The sequence below is a fragment of the Stigmatopora nigra genome, chromosome 12, assembly GCF_051989575.1.
Source record: "Stigmatopora nigra isolate UIUO_SnigA chromosome 12, RoL_Snig_1.1, whole genome shotgun sequence".
NCBI classification, from domain to species: Eukaryota; Metazoa; Chordata; class Actinopteri; order Syngnathiformes; family Syngnathidae; genus Stigmatopora; species Stigmatopora nigra.
The window spans coordinates 7440599-7464287 of NC_135519.1; the positions used below are offsets into that span (position 1 = coordinate 7440599).

Consider the following 23689-nt stretch of genomic DNA (forward strand, 5'->3'; position numbering starts at 1 on the left):
ATATATATATATATATATATATATATATATATATATATATACACAGTCTTTTTTTAAATGGCTGTAAATTGTGAATTTCTTTCTAATAAGTACTTAAGTTTGTCTAAAGACTATGAGACTGCTCTTTATATTGCACTCCAGCCCAGTTTATATACTCATCTCTCTGTCCAAACCAGTAACAAGAACCGAAAGTGAACGTTGACAAATAATAAGAAACAGCATTTAAAAAAGGTAGTTAGTTTAGTAAAATGTGCAATTTTACTTTTTTTTAATTGTGACAAATAGCTGAGTCAAATGCAAAAACAAAGCTATAATACATATTGTAGTGCCAACAAGGAAATACTATAACTAATAAGTTAAAACAAAAATTCAACATAAAAGTTCTAACAGCAGCATTACACTAGCACATGATTAATCTTTCAGAAGTTTTTTGGATAGGAAGTACTGTTGATTAGAGTACAATAACAGTAAGAATTCATGTCACATGTTGAATCTTTTGTTTGATTGTTTGTTTTTTCCTCAATATTCAGTTTCCTTTACACAGCATAGCTGAGTAGACAGGGTGGAAAAATAGAGCAGAATCTCTCATCTCCAGGGTTAATGTTTGACATGTGGGTTAGCAAACAAATTTCAACAACTGTGAAAATGTCTAATGACAAAACCCCCTAACTCAGTGTTTATGAGGATGTTCAATGTTGTGTTTGGGGACCTTTTAATACCAAACTAGTACCACCTTTAAGCGTACACCCTGATGTTTTTAACAATATGGTTGTGGTATCTGGCATTTCATATGTTTGAGGTCTGTATGCCACGTTTGTAGTAATGAAAACAAAGCAATGTACATCACAAAAGAGAAACATAAATTTCACATCAATGGGAACGTTAAAAGAATAGCTTTTGCATATTGGCACACTTTTGCCAATACTATACCATGGACACAAGTTCATTCATTCATTTTCAACACAGCTTATCCTGGTTAGGGTCACAGGTGGAAATGAGTTATAACAGTGAAAACTAAACTTTTCCAAACTTAGTTGAAAAGTTGCTGCTTCATGTGTAGTCACAGAGTCAACACTGACTAATGGCACTTTTTTTTATCCCTTATGCAAGTGACCACCCAAGGCCTGATTTTCAGTGACTCGGATGAGTGTTTCAACAGGAGCAACATGAATAGTGTACAAAGGTCAACAGGTTGGACAATGAATACAAAATCAAAAAATGTGCATGATTTCACAAGACCGACTCAGCGTCTTCTGGTACCGCTTCTGAAGATTTGGTTTTGTGCATGACAAGAGGTGAGGTCTCCTCCTGGGCTTGGACATTGGCCACCATTTCCACCCGCACCTCGGAAAGCTCCCTTCCTTCCTCCATCTCTTTCTGCTGCTTTGCAATCTCCTGCTGGTTGATGTGATGCAGGATTCCAGCACCCAAAGCATCACCTTCCACATTGACCACGGTGGTCGTGCGATCCCTGCAGAGATGACACAAAATAAACCTCCAATCTTGCCAGAACAAGACTATTTTTCAAACCCATTTCCCAGCAAGTATCCATTTCACAGAGTTGAATTTTAACCTTTTCCTAAACTTCAGAGTTTAGGTCTCACTTTTTTCACAAGTATGCAGTTATCTAGTATTAAAAGTAAAAAAATATATATTTTGTGTACATTCTGACTAAATACATATGCTGATACCTCACAGTCGGTTAACAGAATTAATAAGATTTGTCTTTTCAGTATATAGAACCGACTTGCTTAACTGTAGATTCCGACGACAAATTCAACATCAAAGTGTCTGTGCTTGCTACTGCTACAAACTGAATTTCCCAAATACGGGATGAATAAAGGTTAATCTAATCTAATCTAAATTGGTCGCAAATTTAATAACTGTACTCACACAATCCAGTCAACAGCCAGCATGAGGGACAGATCATTGGTTGGCAACCCGATGGCCTCCAGAATGATGGCAATAGTGATGATACCACCAGCTGGAATTCCTGCAGCACCAACACTGGAGGCAGTGGCCGTCACTCTAGAAAGAACAATTTCCCATGTATCACAAAATCCACCATTGGAGGCAGTTGGTGCATCCTAGTCAGAATGAATTGGACTTTGACCCTCCCTGAATATGTCCCTTAAATTCGCTAAGTTGAATGAGATATATTTTGAAGCTGAATTGGTATATCTTATTAATTCCATTCGGTCACATAATTTTAACCTTCTTACGATGCACTTACAGGATAGTGAAGATCTGTCCAGCATTTAACTCGGTGTTATTGAGCTGAGCGATGAAGACAGCAGCTATGCACTGGAATATGGCCGCTCCATCCATGTTGACTGTGGCTCCAATAGGGAGAATGAAGCGGCTGATACGCTTGTCTACGCCATTGTTCTCTTCCACACACTTAATCATGGAGGGAAGGGTCGCAGAGCTGTGAGAGAATTTTTCATCAATGATTCAAACCATTTCAATTAGACTTTTTTTTTAATCATTGATAACATTTTCACGATTTGTGGGCTGTTTTGAACATTTAGAATTCATGGGACACATGAGTATACTAAAAGATTAGCCACACATAAAATTATACTTTCAATACAATTGTTTAGGCACTTAGATTCTGGATTTACATTCCATTGAGGATTATAGTACTCTAGGAAGGTAAAGTTCTACCTGGAGCAGGTGGCAAAGGCAGTCGTGAAGGGGGTAATGAGGCCTGACAGGAAACTGAAAGGATTTTTACGCGTGAATCCAAAGTAGATGAGGGGCAAGACGATTCCACCGTGGATAATGTGCCCCAGGATAGATGCAAATATGTATTTTCCCAAGCTTGTGACTAATAGAACCACATCCTCCATCTCCACGATCTTACTGCCCACTAGGAATACAATGCCAAAAGGGATATACCTGAAAATTGGGAAGAAAACAAAACAGCTCTGAAAATATCTTTGACTTTAAATGCTAAACCAAAATATATCAACACATGCATACTTTAAGCGCTTTTTGTGTAAGAACTCACCACATGATCCAGGATACCAGCACCATGGTTGCCTCATTGAAAGCATTGAAGAATCGGATTAGCTCTTCACCTTCTTCTCCGAGCTTTCTCAGTGCTACACCGAACACCATTGCAAATAACACCAAACCCAAGATGTTCATGCCATCATTTTCTTTACCAAATGGCACCTATAAATAAAATTAGGACACAAATAGAGAGTGAAGCTGAAAGGCAGGAAAAAAAACAATTTTCAATCCATAGCTACTGTTGGATTTTATCAATAAATTTCATTTTGTGGCCACATTCCAATTTGGTGTGTGGATGAGTAGCCAAGACTGAGATTTTAGGGATCTGGATAATGGTTAACATAAAGAGACATGAACAAAGACTGGGTTGAGTAAACAAACAATGTCCTGAGAATTCCCATTGGCATCATTTCAACATGACCCATGAGTTCACAGACAAATTCCATGGGTCAATGCCAAAAACTAATGCTTAAATTGGTCTGCAACATTAGACATGTATGTCAGCTTGTGAATGTTAGAGTACATTTTTAGTGTCTGGCCATTTGGATGAACACCACGAAAAACAATAAATCCCTACACTATGTCTGTTTATCTATAGATAGACAGTTATAGACAAACACACTGTATACTCTTTTTATTTATTGAAACATTAGGGGAGACACGGTTATCAACAGTATGAATGTTAAGGCTTTTGTTACCTTTTGATAGAGTGTAGTCCCATTTGTGTCATTGCCCGAAGGAACCATCTTGTAGTCAGTGGCATACTGTGTCACAAAGAGGAAGAAATGCTGTTACAAATGCATTGTTTTCTAGTCAGGAAAACTATTTGCACATGCAAAGAGGAAAACAGATGCATTTTTCTTGTGAAACTGATTTACTGAGGAAACAAACTTTTTTTGTGGATTGTTGGAAGTGTTTGGAATTGTGGATGATGTATAAGGCATTGCACTCGATGACCTGGCCGCACTTTGAAACTCATTCTTTTCTCCACACAGAGTCACGTTTATGATCTACTTTCCCAAATTTCACAGGGATTGATATGCATAATAGCTGCCGTTTAGTGGGTGAATAAATCCACCACGCATCCTTTTAGCTAATGGTTACATAATAGTTGATTGTGATTTTATCGTCTACTAGAGCAAGCATAAAATATTCTAGGAAGCAGGCCGTGTTCAAAAGCACCGAGGCGAGGTGGGTTGCTAAGCTGGTTGGAATGGAATGATTTCGCCATGGAAACGGCTGGTGGGGACAAGCCAAAATAGTCCTCATTAAGGGGCATTATGAGACAGAGCACACCAGTAAGGATTTACACTGGCTGTAAGTGAAAATGAAGTGGCACGGCTTGTGTCGGAGAAATAAATTTTGCTTAATATACTATAGTTTGGACGTGTCAGCATGAGTGCGGGTGTGTGTGTGTGTGTAGGTGTGTGTGTGTGTGTGTGTGTAAAATGGACCATGGGCAAAGTAAGGCACTCACAGAGCGGAAAGCAGCAGCTACTAAATTCGATGGGAATAAGTTCCTGCAAAAGATGAAAAAAATGGACTTAAAACAAGGACAGATGTCCACTCTACATTTGTTCATTTGCTGCCATCACTACTACAAATTGATTGGATGTCGACTGTAGTCAGTGGCAAGGAAGTAGTTGATTGCACAACTGACTAAAATAAATTACAAAGTGTAATGTGTTTTGGTAAAACAGTACTATACACAAAGTTTATCATTATAGATGTTGTCTCTGTTCTAAGCGTGGTTCATCAGGTCCACTGTTCCTTATATTCCTTGACAAAGCCATTTTCCCAGCATATTTAACTGCTAGATCTTGAAAACGAAAACAGCGGAGACACAGACAGGTGAAAGGCAAACATAAAGAAGACCTTCCCAGATACCTCCACGTCCTTGCTATCTGAAATACACAGAAGAATTAAAAGCTGCGGGAGGGCCCTTTCCTCGAATTCGTGTGTTTAGGGTAACTTTATCCGTGGAGGTCACACTATATGATACAAAGAATCACCACTTTTCCCACAGTTTGAGCATGTCAGAGAAGTTAAACTGAAAAACCCTTGACAACCCCCCTGCTTTTTCACGACACCTTTACTGTAAAACTGATGAACTGGATTTCTTAATGAATCCTTGATGCCACTCCTTGACCTTTAAACATTGCACAAAAATTGCAACACATGTGAAGGACATTAGTACGGAATTGGACCATGAATTCACCACTGCTTAATTTATACAGTCCTTTTACAACAGCAGTTGCTCAACCAAAATTTCATAGAACCGACACAAAATAAAAACAACATATCATTCATTCGCTAACCAATAAAATATTTGTGTTTTCTAGCCCTTTTGTAGCCCAGACTGCATATCAGCAAATAGTCAACATGCTTTTGTGAGAAATGCTGACTCAACAAGTGGATGGCTCGTTGGACCCAAACAGTGACTCCACATATAAAGTTTTCTTCTCAAAACACATTTTTCTTCGACAGCAGCTGTCACCTCAATCTAGTATGGTGGGAATTTGTCACCAGGCAGCTTTTCGGCCATGTATATCCATCCGCTCCTGGATTTCTAACGTCATTTTACGATGAAATCCCAAGATGTATTCTAAGGAAAAATGTAGTATCAAAAATCTTAACGTCAGGTTCCGGTTGTAGACTTCCAACTAGATGATTTCCCAAAACACATGGCTAAAATCGTAAAGATGCGAAAACAAAACAACTTGACTGTTCTGCTTAGTTTCATCAGAAATTGTCAAATCTAAACAGACTGCTCTGACCTGCTCTTCACTTTAGTCACTGTGCACCTAAACCCTACTGACAGTTCAAATAATCAGCTGAGTGTGGTATCTGTACTTGACACAAGTACTTTATCTTGTTTTGGTTTGCTTTTAGGACTTTTTACTTTAAAAGCTGAAAAGCACATATTCTGGTATTAAAAACTTTTTAGTGAAAATGAGATAAAATCCACAATTTTTGTCTGTTTTTTTGTCATTACACAGTTTAGCATTTTGCACAACATATTGAACAGAGTAGATGAAACCTTTAAGAACATCGTTTGATAGTGAAAAATTGTGTCAAAGCAAGAATGGGAAATAAAAGGGTGACCAAAATTATCCTTTGCTCCTTTTTTTCAGTATATTATTATATTTAGAATTTATAGTCATAATAATATTTAGAATTTCTTTGCCATTCTTACCAAAACACTATCCAAATACTTGTCAAACGTTTGATGCTTACAAGTACAACTACTAAAAGTGTTTTAAGAGTCATACTAAGACTATATACGAGGTTACCTGGCTAAGTCAAGAAATGAGTCGGTGGTCTCCTTATTGCTGCTCACGCTTTCCAATCCCAAACTGTTGCTGTTGAGGGATCCCGCACCCACGCCAGGTTTGACGATAAACGCCAGCGTGACGCCGATCCCGGAGGCGATGAGCGTAGTCACTAGGAAATAAGCGACGGCGATGCCCCCCAACTTGCCCAGGGAGCGAGTGTCTAGACTGGCCGCGCCGGAGACAAGGCTGCACACGACCAGAGGCAGGATGATCATCTTCAGCATCCGAAGGAGCATCTCACCGGGGAAGGCGAAATAGGTCATCTGTGCCTTGGTAAGGTTCATGTTGCGAACCCCCATTCCCAGCCCGACACCCACGAGCACCCCGGAGACTGTCATGATCACTAACAGGTTGCGGGTGAGAAACTCCACTAGTTTCTGCTGCATGTTTCGGGAGGCTCCTTTCTTTTCTCGGGGCTGCTCGGGCATGGCGTGGCCGTTGATTTCGTTCTTTTTCTCCATATTTGCTTTTTCTTCTCAGGAGCACGACAGCGTGGGTTGCTTTACCTCCGCGTGGGTACTCTACGGCAGCGTGGTTTGGACGTGGGCTCAGGCGAGGGCTGGAGCCGGCTTGGGGGGGATGAAGTCAGGGGGACGACAGCCAATCGTCTTGCTGGGTACATGCGCACTGACAAAAAGCCTGCAATTTATAAACGAAACATGATGCAAGAGTGGGGAAGGATTACAACTCGAGATTCTGCAAGTGAGATCACATGCAAAAATGGAATATGAATGCAAATCCGTACGAGTTTAGCAAGCATTAAGCCTTTATAGGCCATGTGAATATTTTGGGCTATTAAAAAAAACAAGAGTAATAACATTGGTATTTTCAAATATAGTATGCTATATTGTAATTGCCTATTTGGATCATTTATTTTTAATGAATACATTCATAAAAATGTTAGACTGTGGATTTGGACGTCTAGTGTCGCCAATAGTGGGCAAAAAAGTCAAACATTTGCCATAAAGAGGTCAAATGTGGGTTGCATTTTTAAATTGGAATTCCTAAAGCCTCATATTTCATTCTATGTATGACACATAATGCAAGACTGAGCAGGAATTGCTCAAGTTCTCCTACTTTTAACAATAACCGTCAATAGCGACAAATAGATCATTCATACGCATTAATACGCGCATGGTCTCAGCACCATGGCCAGCGCTCACTGCCGTGAGGGGCACTATAGCAGTTTTCAATACATGTGGAGGAAACAATTACATTACTACTAAATATCGTTAGTATTAATTATTTCATTTTATTTTTTTAATCAGATAGACTATTATAGTGCTTGGTAATATTAACGTGCTCTAAATACTAATTCATTTTCATGTGGTACATTTGTCCCTGATGTAACTCCAATCCTGCCACTAGATAGAGCTAAAATAACGCTGCATTTTTAGCTGTTTGTGCATAAGTGAATAATCGTATGCCTCCACATTGAAATCGGTTACATGAACTACGGTCACCTTATCTATTCCTAAAAGGCATGGCTTTGTGTTACACCTGTTTTTTAATGTGCAGGGTGCACTCGTGCATTCATACATATCTCTTTTAGGGTACAGGTATTAGTCATCGTTGTAGCAGTTTAAAAAAATGTGTCTAGTTATAGTTTTGCCATTTATAGAGCATGTTACATTATTTTTGTAATGGGAAAAAATAAACTCTTAGGAAAATAACTCCTTCCAGGTCAAATGGATTGGACGTCTAGTGCTGTCCATGGCAGGATATGTTTTCAATCAGTGCCTTATAATGGGTTAAAAGCATCATATGATTGGTCTCTTCAATTGTTTTTCAAAACATAGGTGTGTTTGTCATGGGAATGAAAAATATTCACACGTGGCCGATCATTACAGTGGAGATTAATTATTTGAGTACTCCTGAATGGAGTTTGGTCTCTGTCTTTAACACATCTTGGTGTCCTCGTCCGGCTTTTTGACTACCGTCTGTGTTGTCCTCATTGACCTTAGCAAGGCTGTTGCTAAGTTGAGCTAAAGTCTCCCTCCCTCCGCCAATAGAGACAGACTGGCCCCCTTCCCCTCACAGCTGTGTGGCCTAAATGCTGGAAATAACCAGCAGGCCTATGAATCCCAAGTCATGACTATGGAACAGTAGCAAATGTTGGTATTGTGCCAACATCAACCAGAAAATAAAGCAAACACACTAGAAGGCATACAAAGTTTGAGTTTTGTTCCATAGACGCCGTTATTGCACTGTCCAGAAAATGTTAAGAATCAGTGTGAGGACAAACAGCCCTAGAGGTAATCAACCGTGGGCGTGGTCAGGGAAAATGAACACAGCTTTTCAAAAAAAAAATGTGTCAACCCGCAGCCGTTGTTCTGATCTGGAATAGTGTAGTACATTTACTGAATGAGGTTCTGGTGGGAGGATTAATGAGAGTGGTTTGAAAGGTTATTTGCTTCTGTAGATTGCACGTTCATCAGTCCACAGTGTAAATCCGTGGTGACAGGTGTGCATATGCTTGACGGCACCAGACGTCCAATCCGTATTTCATTACTTAATTTGCTGAAGACTGTCGTTCTTAGTCTAGGGTGGATGAGCATCTTTTTGGGCCTGTTGTGGTTGCCTTTCTATCTTGGTGTGGTGAATTCTTCTTTCAGCTGATTGTGTCGAAAAGAAAGGACATGTTAATCATTTTAGGAAGACTTTCTCACATACCGACTTGCATTAAAAGTATAGATATTGAGCTAGTGAAGAGCTACAAATACCTGAGAGTGGTTGGCCCCAACAAATAACAACAAATAACGAAGAATGTCCAGTTACCTGGTTAAAGTACTCAGTAAGGTTGACTTACTGAGGGCTGCCAACACTCCTAGTTCAAACGAGTCATCTACTAATGATAGTAAAATCATTTAAATTGATGAAAAAAAATTGCAGTGATGTACAAAGCCACATTATTGGACAGCTCTCAGAGCTAAAAAGCAACCATGAGTCATGTTCTTTATTTTACTGTTTATTTTGTGTGTATATATATATATTTATATATATTCATATATATAAAACTACAAAAGTAAGACTTTTAAATTCATAGTCAGCAGTCACTTTATCTCATATAATTTTGCTCTTTTCAGAGAGAGAGAGGGTGAGAGAGATAGAGAGAGAAAGAGAGAGAGAGAGAAAGAGTGTTTTGTGTTCTATTGAGTAGAACAAGGCACAACTCGAAGGTATGTGAAAAAGACTTTGGAGGAACGCAGTCTTGACTGCAGTCAGTCTATCCCAGGAAGTAGTGCTGTGTGTCACATGCTTGGACAGCGTTGAACAAACTGTGAGAAAAATGTATCAATTAAGTCCCAGGAGCGCCTTTGTCCATCATACCACGCGCATAACTTTTGGCATTGAGGCGTCTATGAAAAGCTTTGGAATCTCGATATCTGAAGTTTGCAAATTGATTGTTTGTTTGTTAGTAGTTGTTGTTGTTGTTGTTTTTTGCCAAAGTCTGCATAAACACTAACTGTAAAAATTGTGAACAGAAGAGTATAAAAGACATTTCAAAAAAGAACAAAACAGACCCAAATATACAAAAAAAATAAAATTCCACGCTAATTCCATACTCAAGATACATTCCCATTTGGAGCGGAGTAGTACATTCCGACAACATACATAATCTGTACACATTATTTACAATCCAAAGGTTCACTTCAAATTAAAATAAATATATTTACATGGAGAACAAAACAAAAATAAATAACTTCATTGCTAGAGGGAAAAGAAAAAAAAAGACCACCCACAAAATTAGGGACAAAACCTGATACGCAAGTGATGCTGATGGTTAAAATACTGCGGAAAGTCAAAGACAAAGCGTGATTTAAATACCTTTTGTTTTTAGCTGACGCGAACGAGCCCTTTATAGGAGCAAATAGAACTTTTAGCTGAAATTAAATTAAATAATTATTATTGAGACATGGCATCCACTCCAACAGTATGCGAACATCACATTTTATATAGCAAATGTAAATATTGTGGTCTAAATGGGCCAAAATGTAATATCAGCATATGTGGACGCCACATATTTATAGGGTTAATTCCTTTTTTTTTAATGACTCCTAATAGTCACAGGCCAAATAAAAGCTTACAAAGAGCAGACCATGTCCCAACAGCCTTGAAGACAAACACAATAGGGGTTTTCTTTTTATACTGTACATGGGGGTTAAAAATCAATTGCAACATTAAAAAGACGCAAGCGGCACTTATCAATGTGTTTTGAAAGCAATGCTCCAGTAAATAATTACAATAACGCGCATTTTGAACAAGGGAAATTGACCAGAACAAGACAACTAATGAATACCACATGGATATTAATTATGATCTTAAAGTGGATATTTGATAATGAATTCCTTCCACAAATAGTGGAGTCTCAGGTGTGCCTTTAAAGTTAATCTGGTAGCTGCCCATTTCCAAAAGTGAACGATACATCAAAATGTAACACACTGACATTGGCAAAATTGTAATTAATACATGTTCTCATCCTATACGGCCAAGATTGCGCATCACTTCAAACTGCTTTTCAAAAATGATTATTGGACAGAATTAGCTCATAGGAATTAGGTGTATGATTTGAACTATTTATGGTGTTTTTGCCTCAACCTCAAAACGGTCGGGTGTATTACAGCAAGCAGTGAGCAAGACCCTGAGATTACGGAAAAACGGGGTTCTAATCTAAACACAAGGTTTGTGCAAATAGATTTTTTGTAATACTGTACGCTGTGCTGTAATTTGTCTTTCACTCAGGCAACTAAATTGGGTGCGAAAAACAAACAAAGAAAAGGCAGCACTGGAAATACACTCGTGTGTTTGTCTTCATACAATTTGAAGGAAATTCATTGCGACACAAAAAGTGACACGATGGCTTTGCTAGCAAAAATGGTTACAGTTTTTGTGCATGTCTCTGTTTTGGTTGGACTTTAGAGCGTTCTCCACCTGACTCCAATGTAAACACAACGAACTCGACTCTCTCGTTGTTGAGAATCCTGCTGCAAATCCCGGCATGTAAAAAAAAAAAAAAGTAATACCCAAAGAATGACTAGGTCATCGAGCGCTAATAAATAGAGAAGAAAAGATGAATTTGAACTCTTTCAACGCCATTGACGGTGATAGACGCCAATTTGTGTGACTTTTTGCATCATCCTGAATTGAATTTACAATTGTTTTTCACTCGGACTGCAATGGTTGGCAGACCGGCCCTTTAATTCCAATAGATTGGACGTCTATCGCCGTCAATGGAAGCCAATGAGTTAAACATCATTGACTCTGTAAGAAAAGACAATTAAAATGATTATTTGATCATGAGGAAACCTCTCACTAACACAACAGAAAAAATAATAAATTAGATAACAAATATATAGTGAAGGAAGAACTGAAAGGAAATTTAGAAACACGAATTGAGTAAGTGGTCATTTTTGGGGGGAAGGCACTCATCAGCTAAAAGACACACTTTTAATGTGCCAGTGTGTCTGTGTGTTTGTAACCCTTGACCCACACTTGCAAAATGGCTCCTTTCAGTCTATTTGACTGAATATGTGTGTGTTTGTAATTCTAATTTTGGTACCAGTAAGGATCCTCTTGGGATTGATAGAAAACAATGAAAAGAAATAAGTTACTGTGATATGTTAAAGGCTATGTTTTAGGACAGTGTTACAGATCAGAAGTGGGATTAGGTTCAGATGCAATTCATTTCTTGGAGGTTGCCACCAGAGTAGAAATGTAAACTAATTTGTAATTTTTGCTTCCCAAGAATTTCATTACTGTGTTTGGAAAAAGGGGGGGACAGTCCATGCACAGTGTTGAAGTAGTCGTAGTAGTAATCATAGTAGTAGTAGTAGTAGTAGTAACAGATGTCATGATAAATATGACAACTGTCAATTACAATTGCAAACGTCAAAAGCACAAAAATAAAGCTAGCAAGCAGAAAAAAAATCCCAGATCCATCTAAAATGTTCATTTCAGTCTCTTGTCTGGATTGAAAGGGTCTGTCTAGAAAATGTGGTGGCACTCGCTGGTCATGAACCAACCAGTACTTCCATGATATGATCCAGTTCTGTCAGATCAATTTTAAAAGGCTGATTTGCTGAAACTTGAGTGGCAGGGCCGTTATACGGAGAGGCCAGTGATTTGAGCACATCGTCTGCCGTCACGATCGGCGATATCTTTGCCAGGCTGGTGCCGGCCGTCACGCCAACGGCCCCCGCCGTCACGCAGGGATCGAAATCGTACATGGACGTGTCTATGTCGGCAAAAAGGACGTCGTCCAGTGCCAGGTCGGTGAGAAAGCCGGAGGGCGTGGAAACTGGGGAATGAGTGGGGTACATTTCCACCGGGGCGGCTAGTGGCGCCCCGGTGGGGGTGTCCATAGGTCGATGCTCCGTGGGGCAGCTTTCCACAAGGGAGACTGCTTCACTTTTAGGGCCGGAACTTCTGCAGTCTTTCACCAGGCCCGGAAGTGCGGGGGACAAGGCCGCTAAGTGGGGGGGTTGGCTGAACGTGGTGGGAGCCAGGGAGGTAGTTACCGTCATAGAAATGGCTGCCGGCGTCCTGCTTCTGGCTGTCACGGGACGCAAATCCAGGCCGCTCAGGCTATTGGACGAAGAGATGTTGGCGGACATCTGACTGTGTAACGAGGGAGGCGACAGAGGGGGAGTGGGCGGAGATGACGCGCTAAATGAGGAATCCGAACCATCCTCCTCCAACAGCGAAGCCGGAGTGAGGCAGGCGTCCGGCGGGGGCAGGCAGTTGGGATGCGCCGAGGGGTGCGGCGAAGGCGGAGGAATGATCGCCGGCATCAGCAGAGCGGAAGGAGGAGCCGCCGGAGCTGTGACGGTAGCGGAGAGGACCCCGAAGGAAGGCGGGGCTTCACGGAAGCCCTCATCCATGGGATCGTCGGGGGGAGGCGAGGGCGGCAGGAGCAGCGGCCGCAATGAGCCTTCTTGCTTTAGCTCGTCCTGGATACGCCGCAGCATGTTGTTGATGAGCACGCGGCGCTCCAGACTGGGCTCGCTGAGCGGACGCTGGCTGTACAGCTTCATTAGGGAGATGTTGAAGATGGTCTGCCTCTGAAGGGTGTACGACACCTTGGACAGGCCTTCGGGACACAGGCCTAGCCCACCTCCCGCCTCCAGCGTTTTGCCTTCCAACACCTCTTCATACTCGTCCACTTTTCGCTTGGCACCTTTACTGAACATAAATCTGGAAAGCAAAGAGGAGGGACATGTTATGAAAAATCCAAAGTTCATGACTCAGATACCTAGCGTCACTAAATGTAGTGCATGCTCTTTAAAAGTGCATTAATTTCATCATTTTATCACCATATTTCCTAATTAATCAGCTGTAGAGCCCAGTTTGGATGGCTAAAAATCCTTAATAAACTGGGATAAACTCATTTAAAATAGTTAGTAGCTGGCATCTGTTGGTCATTGTGTTGTAATAAGGTCATTTTTAAGTTTTGAATTACATGATGCCAGGAAAAAGATTTTTTTGTTGATTTATTCTGTTATTTTATATACTTGGTTGGGTCTCTCATCTGTTTGTATGAGTAACAGTTTTATAGGGAGGTACTTGTAACATTCTTAAGAAAACATAGAGTACTTAGAAATATCACTGACAGGGTAATTCCCTGATATTTTCAGTGCAGCTTATGGAGTAAACTAAAGAGTTTATGTCAAAAATATCACTGTTGGAAGTCACCTGGGCTCATGATGATTTCAAATGCCCATTGTAAAGTAGGAAACAATAGCTGTTAAACCAGTTTTACTTCTATGAAAGCTTCCAGCCTAGAAGTTAAAAAAAACTTCATTGTTGGGTTTCAGTCTTTTATTTAACAAATTGTTTGTGATATCCTATAATAAAGATGTGACTCTTCTAGATGATTTCTGGTAAAAAGCACACTGCAAAATGCACTCACTAGTGGGAATATCTTCCAAATGTTTCTGATCCACAGAATACAGGAGTGTAAATCTGCCCCTCTCAAAAGTAATACATTTGAGTGTATACTGTACCAGGTTGCATAAAATTTGCGCTGCATATTTTTCAATAAAATTTGATATGAAACAAGTTTTTATCAAATTCCCAGATGCAACACAGTTAAGTACTAATGCTGGTATCTGGAATGAACTAAAAAAAATAACGGAAGCCATTGAACAGTGTTGTATAATGCTGATTTTAGATAGCGGATTTATTACAAAATCAGATTTAATAAAGCATGAATTTAAACTAAAGAGCAGATGGAATGGGAGCCGCTTTGCTTCAGACTGGGACGCATACACACACACACATACACATACAAACACACACAAACATACACACGCACACATACACACATGAACGTTATGTAATAGCAGTGTTCCCTGCCGTAGCACAAGATTCATAGGGCACGTTTTAAGCCATACCCCTTCCACGCCCCGCTCCACATACTCGGCACAGAGCTACTCAATGAGCAAGACATACCGACACACAACAATACAGAGCCAAAATATGTTCACAAGTACAATTTTCAAACAGTTTTCGATACCTAGGGTGTCCGATTGGGCCACTGCTGACCAGGAGGAGGAAAAGAAATGACACAGAAAAGAGCAAAGTAGCCAAAACAGGCATCGCTGCAGTATGGTTGATTGTAATCCAGACTGACAGGCTCATAGAGCCAGCCGCTATACATACACACACACACACGGGCGCACACACACACAGGAAGCGTGAGCTGCAGGCCCAGTCACCATGACTGGTTGGTTGCCATGACAAACAGAGTCAGCTGGGAATTCACCCAAAGAGATGACAAAGAAAGAGATGGTGGTGGGGGTTGCTTAGGGGTATGAAGGAAGAGAGGGAGGTTGAAGAGGAAGAGTAGGTGGAGTCAAAGGTAAGGGAGGAATGAGCAACATTTCACTGCGCAGCTGTCCAGCGAACAACACATCATTTTTCCAAGTTCCATCATCCACCCGTTTCAGTCAATAACACACTATACACTGGCTTCATTGGAACCAAAGCTTCATTCATTAAATCAAGTTCCAAAACTGACATCTCCCCAATTAACCTCAATCATAACTGCACTCGTCCTAATGAAGTGATTTGAAATATATCAAAAAGCCAGAACAGTCTCATGGGCTTGGCAAAGAGGGTTATGGAAGAAAGTCTTTAAGGTCATTAAATTACATAGCAGAGTCCCAGCTGCGAGCAGTGGAGCACAACCATGTCATTGAGAGTCAAAATTCTTTAAAAGGATGTATTCAAAATGAATACAAGATGTTTCATCAAGAATTTAAAATAAAAAACTAATGTTATAAATCTTAAAAATGACCTTCCATCAAGTGACAGTTTCAAAGCAGTTTGCATGTGTGTGATTGAAAGCCAAAGCAGCTGAGCATGTGTGCCTCTCTGCCTCTAACTCAAACACTTGCACACAGTGTACAAGACTGACATACCAGAGGCGCCCCACCCCTTACATTCCACTTCAGTGTCCTCCTCTTCCTTTTCCGTCTGCCCCACCTCTCATCTTCTATAGTTTTTATTCTTTTTCTTTCCATTGCTTCACGTCATCACATTAACTCACCTTTTCCTATTCACAAATTTAGAAGCTACACTTGTGATCCAAGTTATGAAGACTCTAGAGAAACAATACTGATTTTTGTGTATCTTAATTTAAGGTCAGACTAGTCTTACTTATCGGCTTCCATTGACGGCTGTAGATGTATAAGTGGCTCTTTTTAACCTTCTTTTTTGAATTTAAATAACTTAGTGGAAGTTCCATCCATTTGAGCTGGCCAACAACAGAAAAATTCTATTTTCTGCCTCCAGATGCTGCATGCAAATAAGTTACATACTGTCCAAGTTATTTTTTTTTCTTTAGTAAGTTTGGGGCCATTTTTCAGTTCTAAAATGGGTACAGAAAACTTCATCCTGATACCCGAGAGTTAGGGATCTCTGTGTGAATAGGATTTACCTTCTAATAAATATTTTAAAATCATTTTGATGTATTTGGTGGAGTACTGCTCACAAAATACAATTTTTGAACACAGATGTTTATTTATTTATAATCAACTTGGGAAAAAATGATGTATATGGAAGGTTTTGCACTACAGTTCCACCCCAACAACTTTTATCCCTGGAACTTTTATTAAAACAATAAACAATTTAAGTTTTAACAACTGTTTCAGGAAAGAAATGGATGCGAACAAACTCCACTAATAAAAATCGATCCAAACAGAATATAAAGTAAATAAACAGTGAATTTTATGCATTTCTATACATCCTGAAATGTGTCCACCTGGGGTGGAATGAGTGTGTTTGTGCAGTAGTACTGTGCAAGTGGATGGACTCTGCAGTGATATTATGATCCTGTAACCGGATACCCTGGTTTCCATGCCTGTGCTACACATCCACCCCTCCCCCTTGCATATATTGGGCTATTTCAGGTTCTTGAGATGCACAAAGTAAAGACAGACAGACAAACAGACACATCACCCCTGCAGGTATTTGAATATAAGACAAAATATAAAGTGTACTATGGCACATTCAGTCACATCTTACTTTAGCTCCACCTGCTGTGCTTTGCACTCAGACATGGAGCTAAAGACAAGAAGACGACACTATGTGTGTTTGTGTGTGTATGTGTGTGTGTGTGTGTGTGTGTGTGTGTGTGTGTGTGTGTGTGTGTGTGTGTGTGTGTGTGTGTGTGTGTGTGTGTGTGTGTGTGTGTGTGTGTGTGTGTGTGTGTGTGTGTGTGTGTGTGTGTGTGTGTGTGTGTGTGTGTGTGTGTGTAAATGGAACACACAATGTGGTCCTCGTAAACACATTCCAAACAAAACCAAAAGATGAGTAACTTGTAGTTATCTCGGGAACGGATCCACTCCCAATAGTTGAACAAAAAATACAGCACAAAGCGGCTTTGATTCAGGAGTTGAATTGTTCACGTGACCACGTTGTAACTCAAAACATGTGTCCTGAAATCGTCTTTCCCCACTGACATGAAGGTAAATTTTGAACTGATCGGAGAATAAATTAAATGAATTCATCATAAGTGGACATCAAACCTAAAAACAAAAAACCCTTCGATGAAGAAGGTGGTGCATTTATTTTTTCTGGATTTAGTTAACCCTCTGAAAACAAGTAGAAAGACTTGGAAATAAAGCCAAACAAACGTTACCTGGAGAATATTTGTGTTCTTTTTGTGTGTGTTTACTTCTCACTCATTCACATGACAGAAGTCAGCTGTGTATCAAACAGTGAATTCACAACACTGCAGCATCTTGCATAATGAGAGGCTTAGTTAAAAGTACTACAGTTTGTCCTCGACAACCAGTGGGATCCCTTTCACGTGAAAACAGCGCACAGTGAGATTCTGGGGAAGTTGATATAAGAATTCAATTAAAATACAACATAGTAATTTCTATTTGCCTCTCTACGTACTGGTGTAAATATTAATGATTTGATTCATACTAAAAATTACACAACTCGATACTTTTCTTTCACTGAAGTTTAAAAATTGCCCTGAGGGGTGAATGTAAATGTGAAACGAACAAATTCGGCAGATGCGCCTAATAAAGTGCTCCAGAGCAAAAGAAAAAAATGTATGGAGCACCCTATATTAAATCTTTGCTGTCATTGACGACATGCGTTCATTCCCTGCCATCCATCCCACTTCAAACGAATGTGAGATCCAATAGCGACAAACTAATTTCCATTCACAGCAGATGGATGTCTGAACACCCCAGGATTGGACGCCTATCATTGCCAATGGTGCTGAAACAGTTAAGTATGAAAAGCATATCCTAAAATGAAACTCTTTCACAATAACTGCACTTATATTCATTGTAAAATGTCTTTCTTAAACACATTATAAGCAGGAAGAAAGCAGGGGAGCAGATTTGGGTCAGCAGACGTGTCTGCATGCTGTAGAGTACTCTGCTCTTTCTTGCTAGCCTCTGGTGGGAGAAAACGCAGCTTGACACTTCCAGCAACAGCCCCAGGAACTACTGAAATCTACAGCCTCAATCTGTCTGCTCAATACAGTGGCTGCCTCCTTGCTGCAGTATGTACCTGTTTTATCAATGCTGTATTCTAACCTGCATCAAAACACCCTTATTACGGAGGTATGCCTTCTATCTTACTACCCCATTAACCTAAGTTCAGTACACGTTTGTTAGTGTGCAGTCATGTTACTCAGTGCTTCTGAATTATTACTGCAGTATAACAGTCTTAGATCTAAAATATTCTTGATAGACACTAGTCTCATAAGCAAAGTTTATCTTGTCACTAGAATGTAAGTGCCTCAGTACTACAGTATACTTGTGTCAATAATGTAGTCTCCTAATGTTCTTAGTACATTTTATTACATACCTTGCCAATGCATTGTATCTACTTATATATTGCTTTACATCTGCACATTTATTGTTATGATGACCTTGAGGTATGGTTGGCTTACTGTTCCACAATACCTTTTTTTCCAGTGCTAAATTATACCTGCTGTACACCTGTCTTATTGCAGCATTACTGTATATTACCATTTTAATGCAATGTCTGTTACACAACTAATATAATTTTAATAAAAAAAATACTTCCTTGAATTTATAGTGATTGACATTGTTCAGACAATGCTTACCTCATTGTCTGCAATTGACATCTAATCCATCTCAAGTGAATGGTTGGCAGCTACCACCCTCCTACTTCAAATGGATTGGACATCTTTAATGACAAAACTAACAGAAGGATGGTTGGATACCATATGATTGGAGGTCTATGATCATTTCGTAAAAGGCAACAACCACTCCTTTAATTACGGTACCATACATACCTGGTAGCCATCTTGGGTGGGGAGACTGGTAGGAGGAGTTTGTAGAGTACCTCTCAAAAAGTACATTTTTCACAAGATCAGCATGTTATTTCTTAGTACTCCCTAGTATTAATGGCATCATTTTAGCACCATATATTAGTAACGTTATTGATGCAACACAACTGACTTCTACTACAGTAATCTTTTCTTATTACAGTAGTACAGCTGTCTTAAAACTGCAGCAAAATGTAGATGTTGTAGATGCACTGTCACTTGCATATATCTGTGTGCAGTGCACTGTAGTTGCCTTAGCATTCCTGTAGTACTATAGATGCCACTACACACTCAATGAACTGCAATGGGAATATAATCAAATCAATGCGACAGTATATAAGCCATGCTCCTGCAAAGAGTCTCATTACTCTAGAATGACTTATAGAGGTTCAGCTACAAGTTTCCTTTATTACTTTTATTACTATACTCTAAAGCCGTGTTACAAGCTTTAATGAGTCAAAGCATCCCCTTTGCATTCCAATAACTAACCCCTCCATTATACATTTCCATGGCTTTTAAGCGACAGTCTGATATGTTGATGTGCTCCGTGACTAAAATGTGTTTGACACCCATGAAGGGCAACATCAGCAAATGAGGAAATGCAAACTGTCGTCCCCAAAACATAATTGACAAAGAGCACATTATTTTAGCGTCTCACTGTGTCATTTGGTAAATCGGAAACTTTTTGTAAAGCTTTGAACTTCACAGACTAGTCTAGTGGCTTTTAATAGTCAACTGATAACCAATCGTTTGTGTTTAGTTGACAAATCGGTCCATATGTAGGTAAATAATAATGTTATTTCATACTATATTATAATACCAGTTACATCCATTGTAACACATTTGCTTTCTGGATTTGACTGTCACTGGCAGCAAAATTGTAAATCATCAGCATTATAAAAATCAGATAGTATAGATCATTCCTATGTACAGTGGGATATTTCTGTATTTAGATGGGGACCCCCAAGTGCACACAACACACACACACACACACACACACACCCCTTCCATTGACTGAGACAGTCCGAGTGAATCGCATTAAAACACTCAAAGCTACAGCGGCTTTTCACTCGCCATCAATGCTACAATGAGCATGTTATTGGTACCCAAGTTAAAAGATCTTTCATCTTAAAAGTGTCGCCATAGCCAAAACACAAACAGGACGGTTAACTGTAAAAGTTCGAACACTTTTCTTGACTGTAATAATCTGGAAAGTGGCAACGTCGCCAGAATCGAAACAGAAGGACTAAAGGCAGCTATGAGGTAAAAGTATTGTCGGAAGACAATTACAACAACTTTTGATTCTTCTCGAGTCCCATCAGATGGAGATCTAAAAAGAGAAACCGTTCCCTTGTGCATATGATTCTGTACAAATACAGTACTGTATGTAACACGGCGGGGTTCGCGGTACAATATGTCTTTAATGGCGTGTGCGATCTATATCGATTTGAAGTGAGAATAAGTGTGTCTTACCAGATTCAGGTCCGCCGGAGTTTGGAAGAGAAACATGGGGGTATTTAAACAGTCAGTCCACTTCGACAAGAGAAAAAGCACGGCGCCCTCAGCTCACCGCTGGAGACTCTGTCACACAATGGCGCTGATAGGAGAAAGAAAAAAATGCCTTGCGAGTTGAGTCGCTGATGCGTTCATGGACTGTCGGACAAACCAAAAGAGCGGCGACGCTGTGTGATTTGGGACGTTTGATGCCGGATTCCACATTCAAAGCTGAAAAAGCAAGGAAAAACGTAGAAAAGTAAGTATAAAAAAGCAGGACAATTGAAAAAAATGTGGATTTTTTAAAAATAACTGGATACCGGTTTTTGCACACCCACACCCATTATGTCAACAATGCAAAAGGTCACTGACCTGGAGTAAGAGACAAATCTTTTGGTTTGTTTGCATTTTTTTGTGTATGATAAATATGCGATGAGTTTGATGAGAATATGTTTAACACATTGGCTGACATTAGACGTCCAATGCATTTTACTGTGAGGGATATCAAATGAAATCAAATCAAAAACATTGAACGTCTAATGCCGTCAATGGCATACGTATTTTGCATTTAGTATATTTTTCCAATCTAATCATGCATCGTGGCCATCTGTGGAAACAAAAACATTTTCAGAGAAAATTAAAGTTACAACTCAGGCAAATAGTTCACTACTACTATCCAAATTTACTTTTCTTTTATTCTTTGAACACATTGTTTAAAACATAAATAAATAAAGATCTTTGCACCGTACATTTGTCAACACCGTAACTAGTCTAACACAAGAGAAAGCCAAGGCAGAGTAGGAGCAGCTGCCCAGACATGTGACGCCACTACATTTACTCCACCCCTCCACCCACAAGGTTTTCAACTATTACTATGATATGATGATAGGTTTTAGGTTATTGATGTAGTTCCAACGGTTCCCTCTACCTAACCAAATCTTAAACCAGTAGGAGACAGGTGCCCAAAAAATGTACAGATTGGCTACGAGAACAGCAGTAGGGTATTAGACATGTCAACTCAAAGTGTTTGTGCACTTAATACCCCCCACTGCATACTCACAGATGTGCTGCTACTCTCACAGAAACAATGCTGATCTCCATATTTGTCCAGACAGGGTGTCTACTTTTAGGACAGACTTTGACCGAGACTGATGTCAAAACGATCAGCAGTATTTATTGAGCAGGATTTTTTTGAAATACAGTTATTTATGCTCACTAAATTTCAATTGGAATTGAAAACAATACTCCTTGAAATCTGAGATGAGCACAAATCTAACTTTAATAGCGCAGAAATTAACTTTTATCCCTTCTGTGATCTATTATTAACTAATTGCAAACTAGTTGTGTTAACTTTGTTCTATATGACTTTAACAAATTATGTTAATACTGCAAATTACAGTTGACATTCAGTGGCATGCTACAAATATTTGAAAGTTGCATAACAACTCTGAGCTGGTTTTGTTTTTTAAATGTTAGACATGTAAAAACAAGAATTACTTTTGTCATTTCCACGTGCATTATGACCCAAACAAGCCACGATTGTTCAATAAAAACTATCTAAAAAAATGTAGCAAAGTTATTTACTGACATCTTATCGGGTAAATTCAAATAATAATCTTTTGACTATAACATTCAACAGTCATAAAAATCCCAAATGAACGGATAGATGTTCATTCATTTTTTTTCCCTTTGAAATTGTATTTCTTCTTCCATTCGTGAACTAAGCAAGTGGGATTGTACAGTGGTCTTAATTTTAATGCAGCACCAAAGAACTAACACCTAAAATGGGATTTTATTACAGTGTTCATCCCTCTGGACTTCAAGCCAAGCCGTGAATGCTGAGCAGCGAGGAGGAATGGCTCTAAATAAAGATTTCAGGTCAAAAACAGGAAATGGCTCAGTGAGCAGGGAGGGCAGGGCCATAGCAACACCAACTGGAGCAATGTACCCATAACAGCCCTCCCTCCTTTTAGCTTGATTTCTCTGGATCTTCTTTTATCTCCTTCTTGGTTGGTCCTCTTTCTTGCTTTTTCTCTATTTTATGCCTTTATATTTCCAAAATTATTTGGACATTTGCTTTTAAAATTAGAAATCAATCCACAATGTGATTAAAGTGGAGATATTCAGGTTTTATGTAAAGGTCAACTTACATATGTGGTCCTTTTATCCATTTTAAGAGAGAACATTGCCTTAAAAATGTCCATTAGAGAGTAAAAAAATATACCTTTGTGCGTGCATGTGTAGCAAGATTTTGGGAATATGTGTAAAAAGGTTCAGATAATGATATGCTATAAAAAAAAGGGTGTGTCTGTGTCACAGCTCAATGTTGGGGGTGGGAAAGAGTAGGAGGGGCTGGGGTGAAGAACAAGGGGGTTTTTGGGGTCGTCCCTCCATCTGCTTTTCTTCCCACTGTTTCCCTCACATCCCTATTTTATATCTTTTGATACACTGTACTATTCTACCTACTTTCACTATGAAAGAGCAAGATTTCCCAAATAAAAAATAGATCAATCTTTCTTTAACTGTTATTAACTCATTGGCTGCAGAATGACATAATGTTAATTCCTCCCTCTCAGTTAAAATGAATTGGACATCTTGCACTGTCAATGGTACTAGAAGATGAGCATTGTATAGTGTCTTACAGAAGTGGACAGCAACGATTAGTGCTGACATTTTTAATTATTTGGTGATAAATTATACATTTCCACCATTCATTTTATCTTTTTATTGATATTAAACTGACCTGCCATAAACATTATCTGTATCGAGACTTGTGATTAACCGAAATTACTTGATAAACAACCCTTCGCCGTCATTCTACAACTTGAACATGACACAGGAAGCCAGAGCGAGAGCGAAAGAGTGAGAGAGGTGTGTGTTTACTCGAGGCATTGTAACGCCTCCATTGTCAGGTGACTTCCAGGAAAGTTGTTGTGTTCCCTTCACACACTTTACGAATGTTTTTCATTTTATCTTCCCACTTCAAATCCATTCAATATATTTGGACTTTACAAGGAGC

General features: G+C 39.4%; 2 protein-coding genes across 3 annotated transcripts; both read right to left on the bottom strand.

Moving 5' to 3' along the window:
• Positions 1-235: 235 nt before the first annotated feature.
• Positions 236-6975, bottom strand: slc1a4 (solute carrier family 1 member 4). The gene is made up of 8 exons (XM_077729393.1): positions 6312-6975; positions 4496-4538; positions 3717-3782; positions 3014-3180; positions 2668-2901; positions 2234-2428; positions 1894-2028; positions 236-1471 (listed from the first exon to the last, which is right to left on the bottom strand). The coding sequence occupies exons 1-8, from the start codon at positions 6812-6814 to the stop codon at positions 1231-1233; spliced, it is 1584 nt and encodes a 527-aa protein (XP_077585519.1). The 5' UTR covers positions 6815-6975; the 3' UTR covers positions 236-1230.
• A 2339-nt stretch (positions 6976-9314) lies between these two features.
• On the bottom strand, positions 9315-20936 carry sertad2b (SERTA domain containing 2b). Of its 2 annotated transcripts, XM_077729854.1 has the most exons (3): positions 20843-20936; positions 20650-20773; positions 9315-13547 (listed from the first exon to the last, which is right to left on the bottom strand). In XM_077729854.1, the coding sequence occupies exon 3, from the start codon at positions 13541-13543 to the stop codon at positions 12365-12367; it is 1179 nt and encodes a 392-aa protein (XP_077585980.1). In that variant the 5' UTR covers positions 13544-13547; positions 20650-20773; positions 20843-20936; the 3' UTR covers positions 9315-12364. The 2 variants fall into 2 exon arrangements, with proteins under 2 accessions (XP_077585980.1, XP_077585979.1); XM_077729853.1 differs by having other exon boundaries at positions 20650-20893.
• Positions 20937-23689: the final 2753 nt, after the last annotated feature.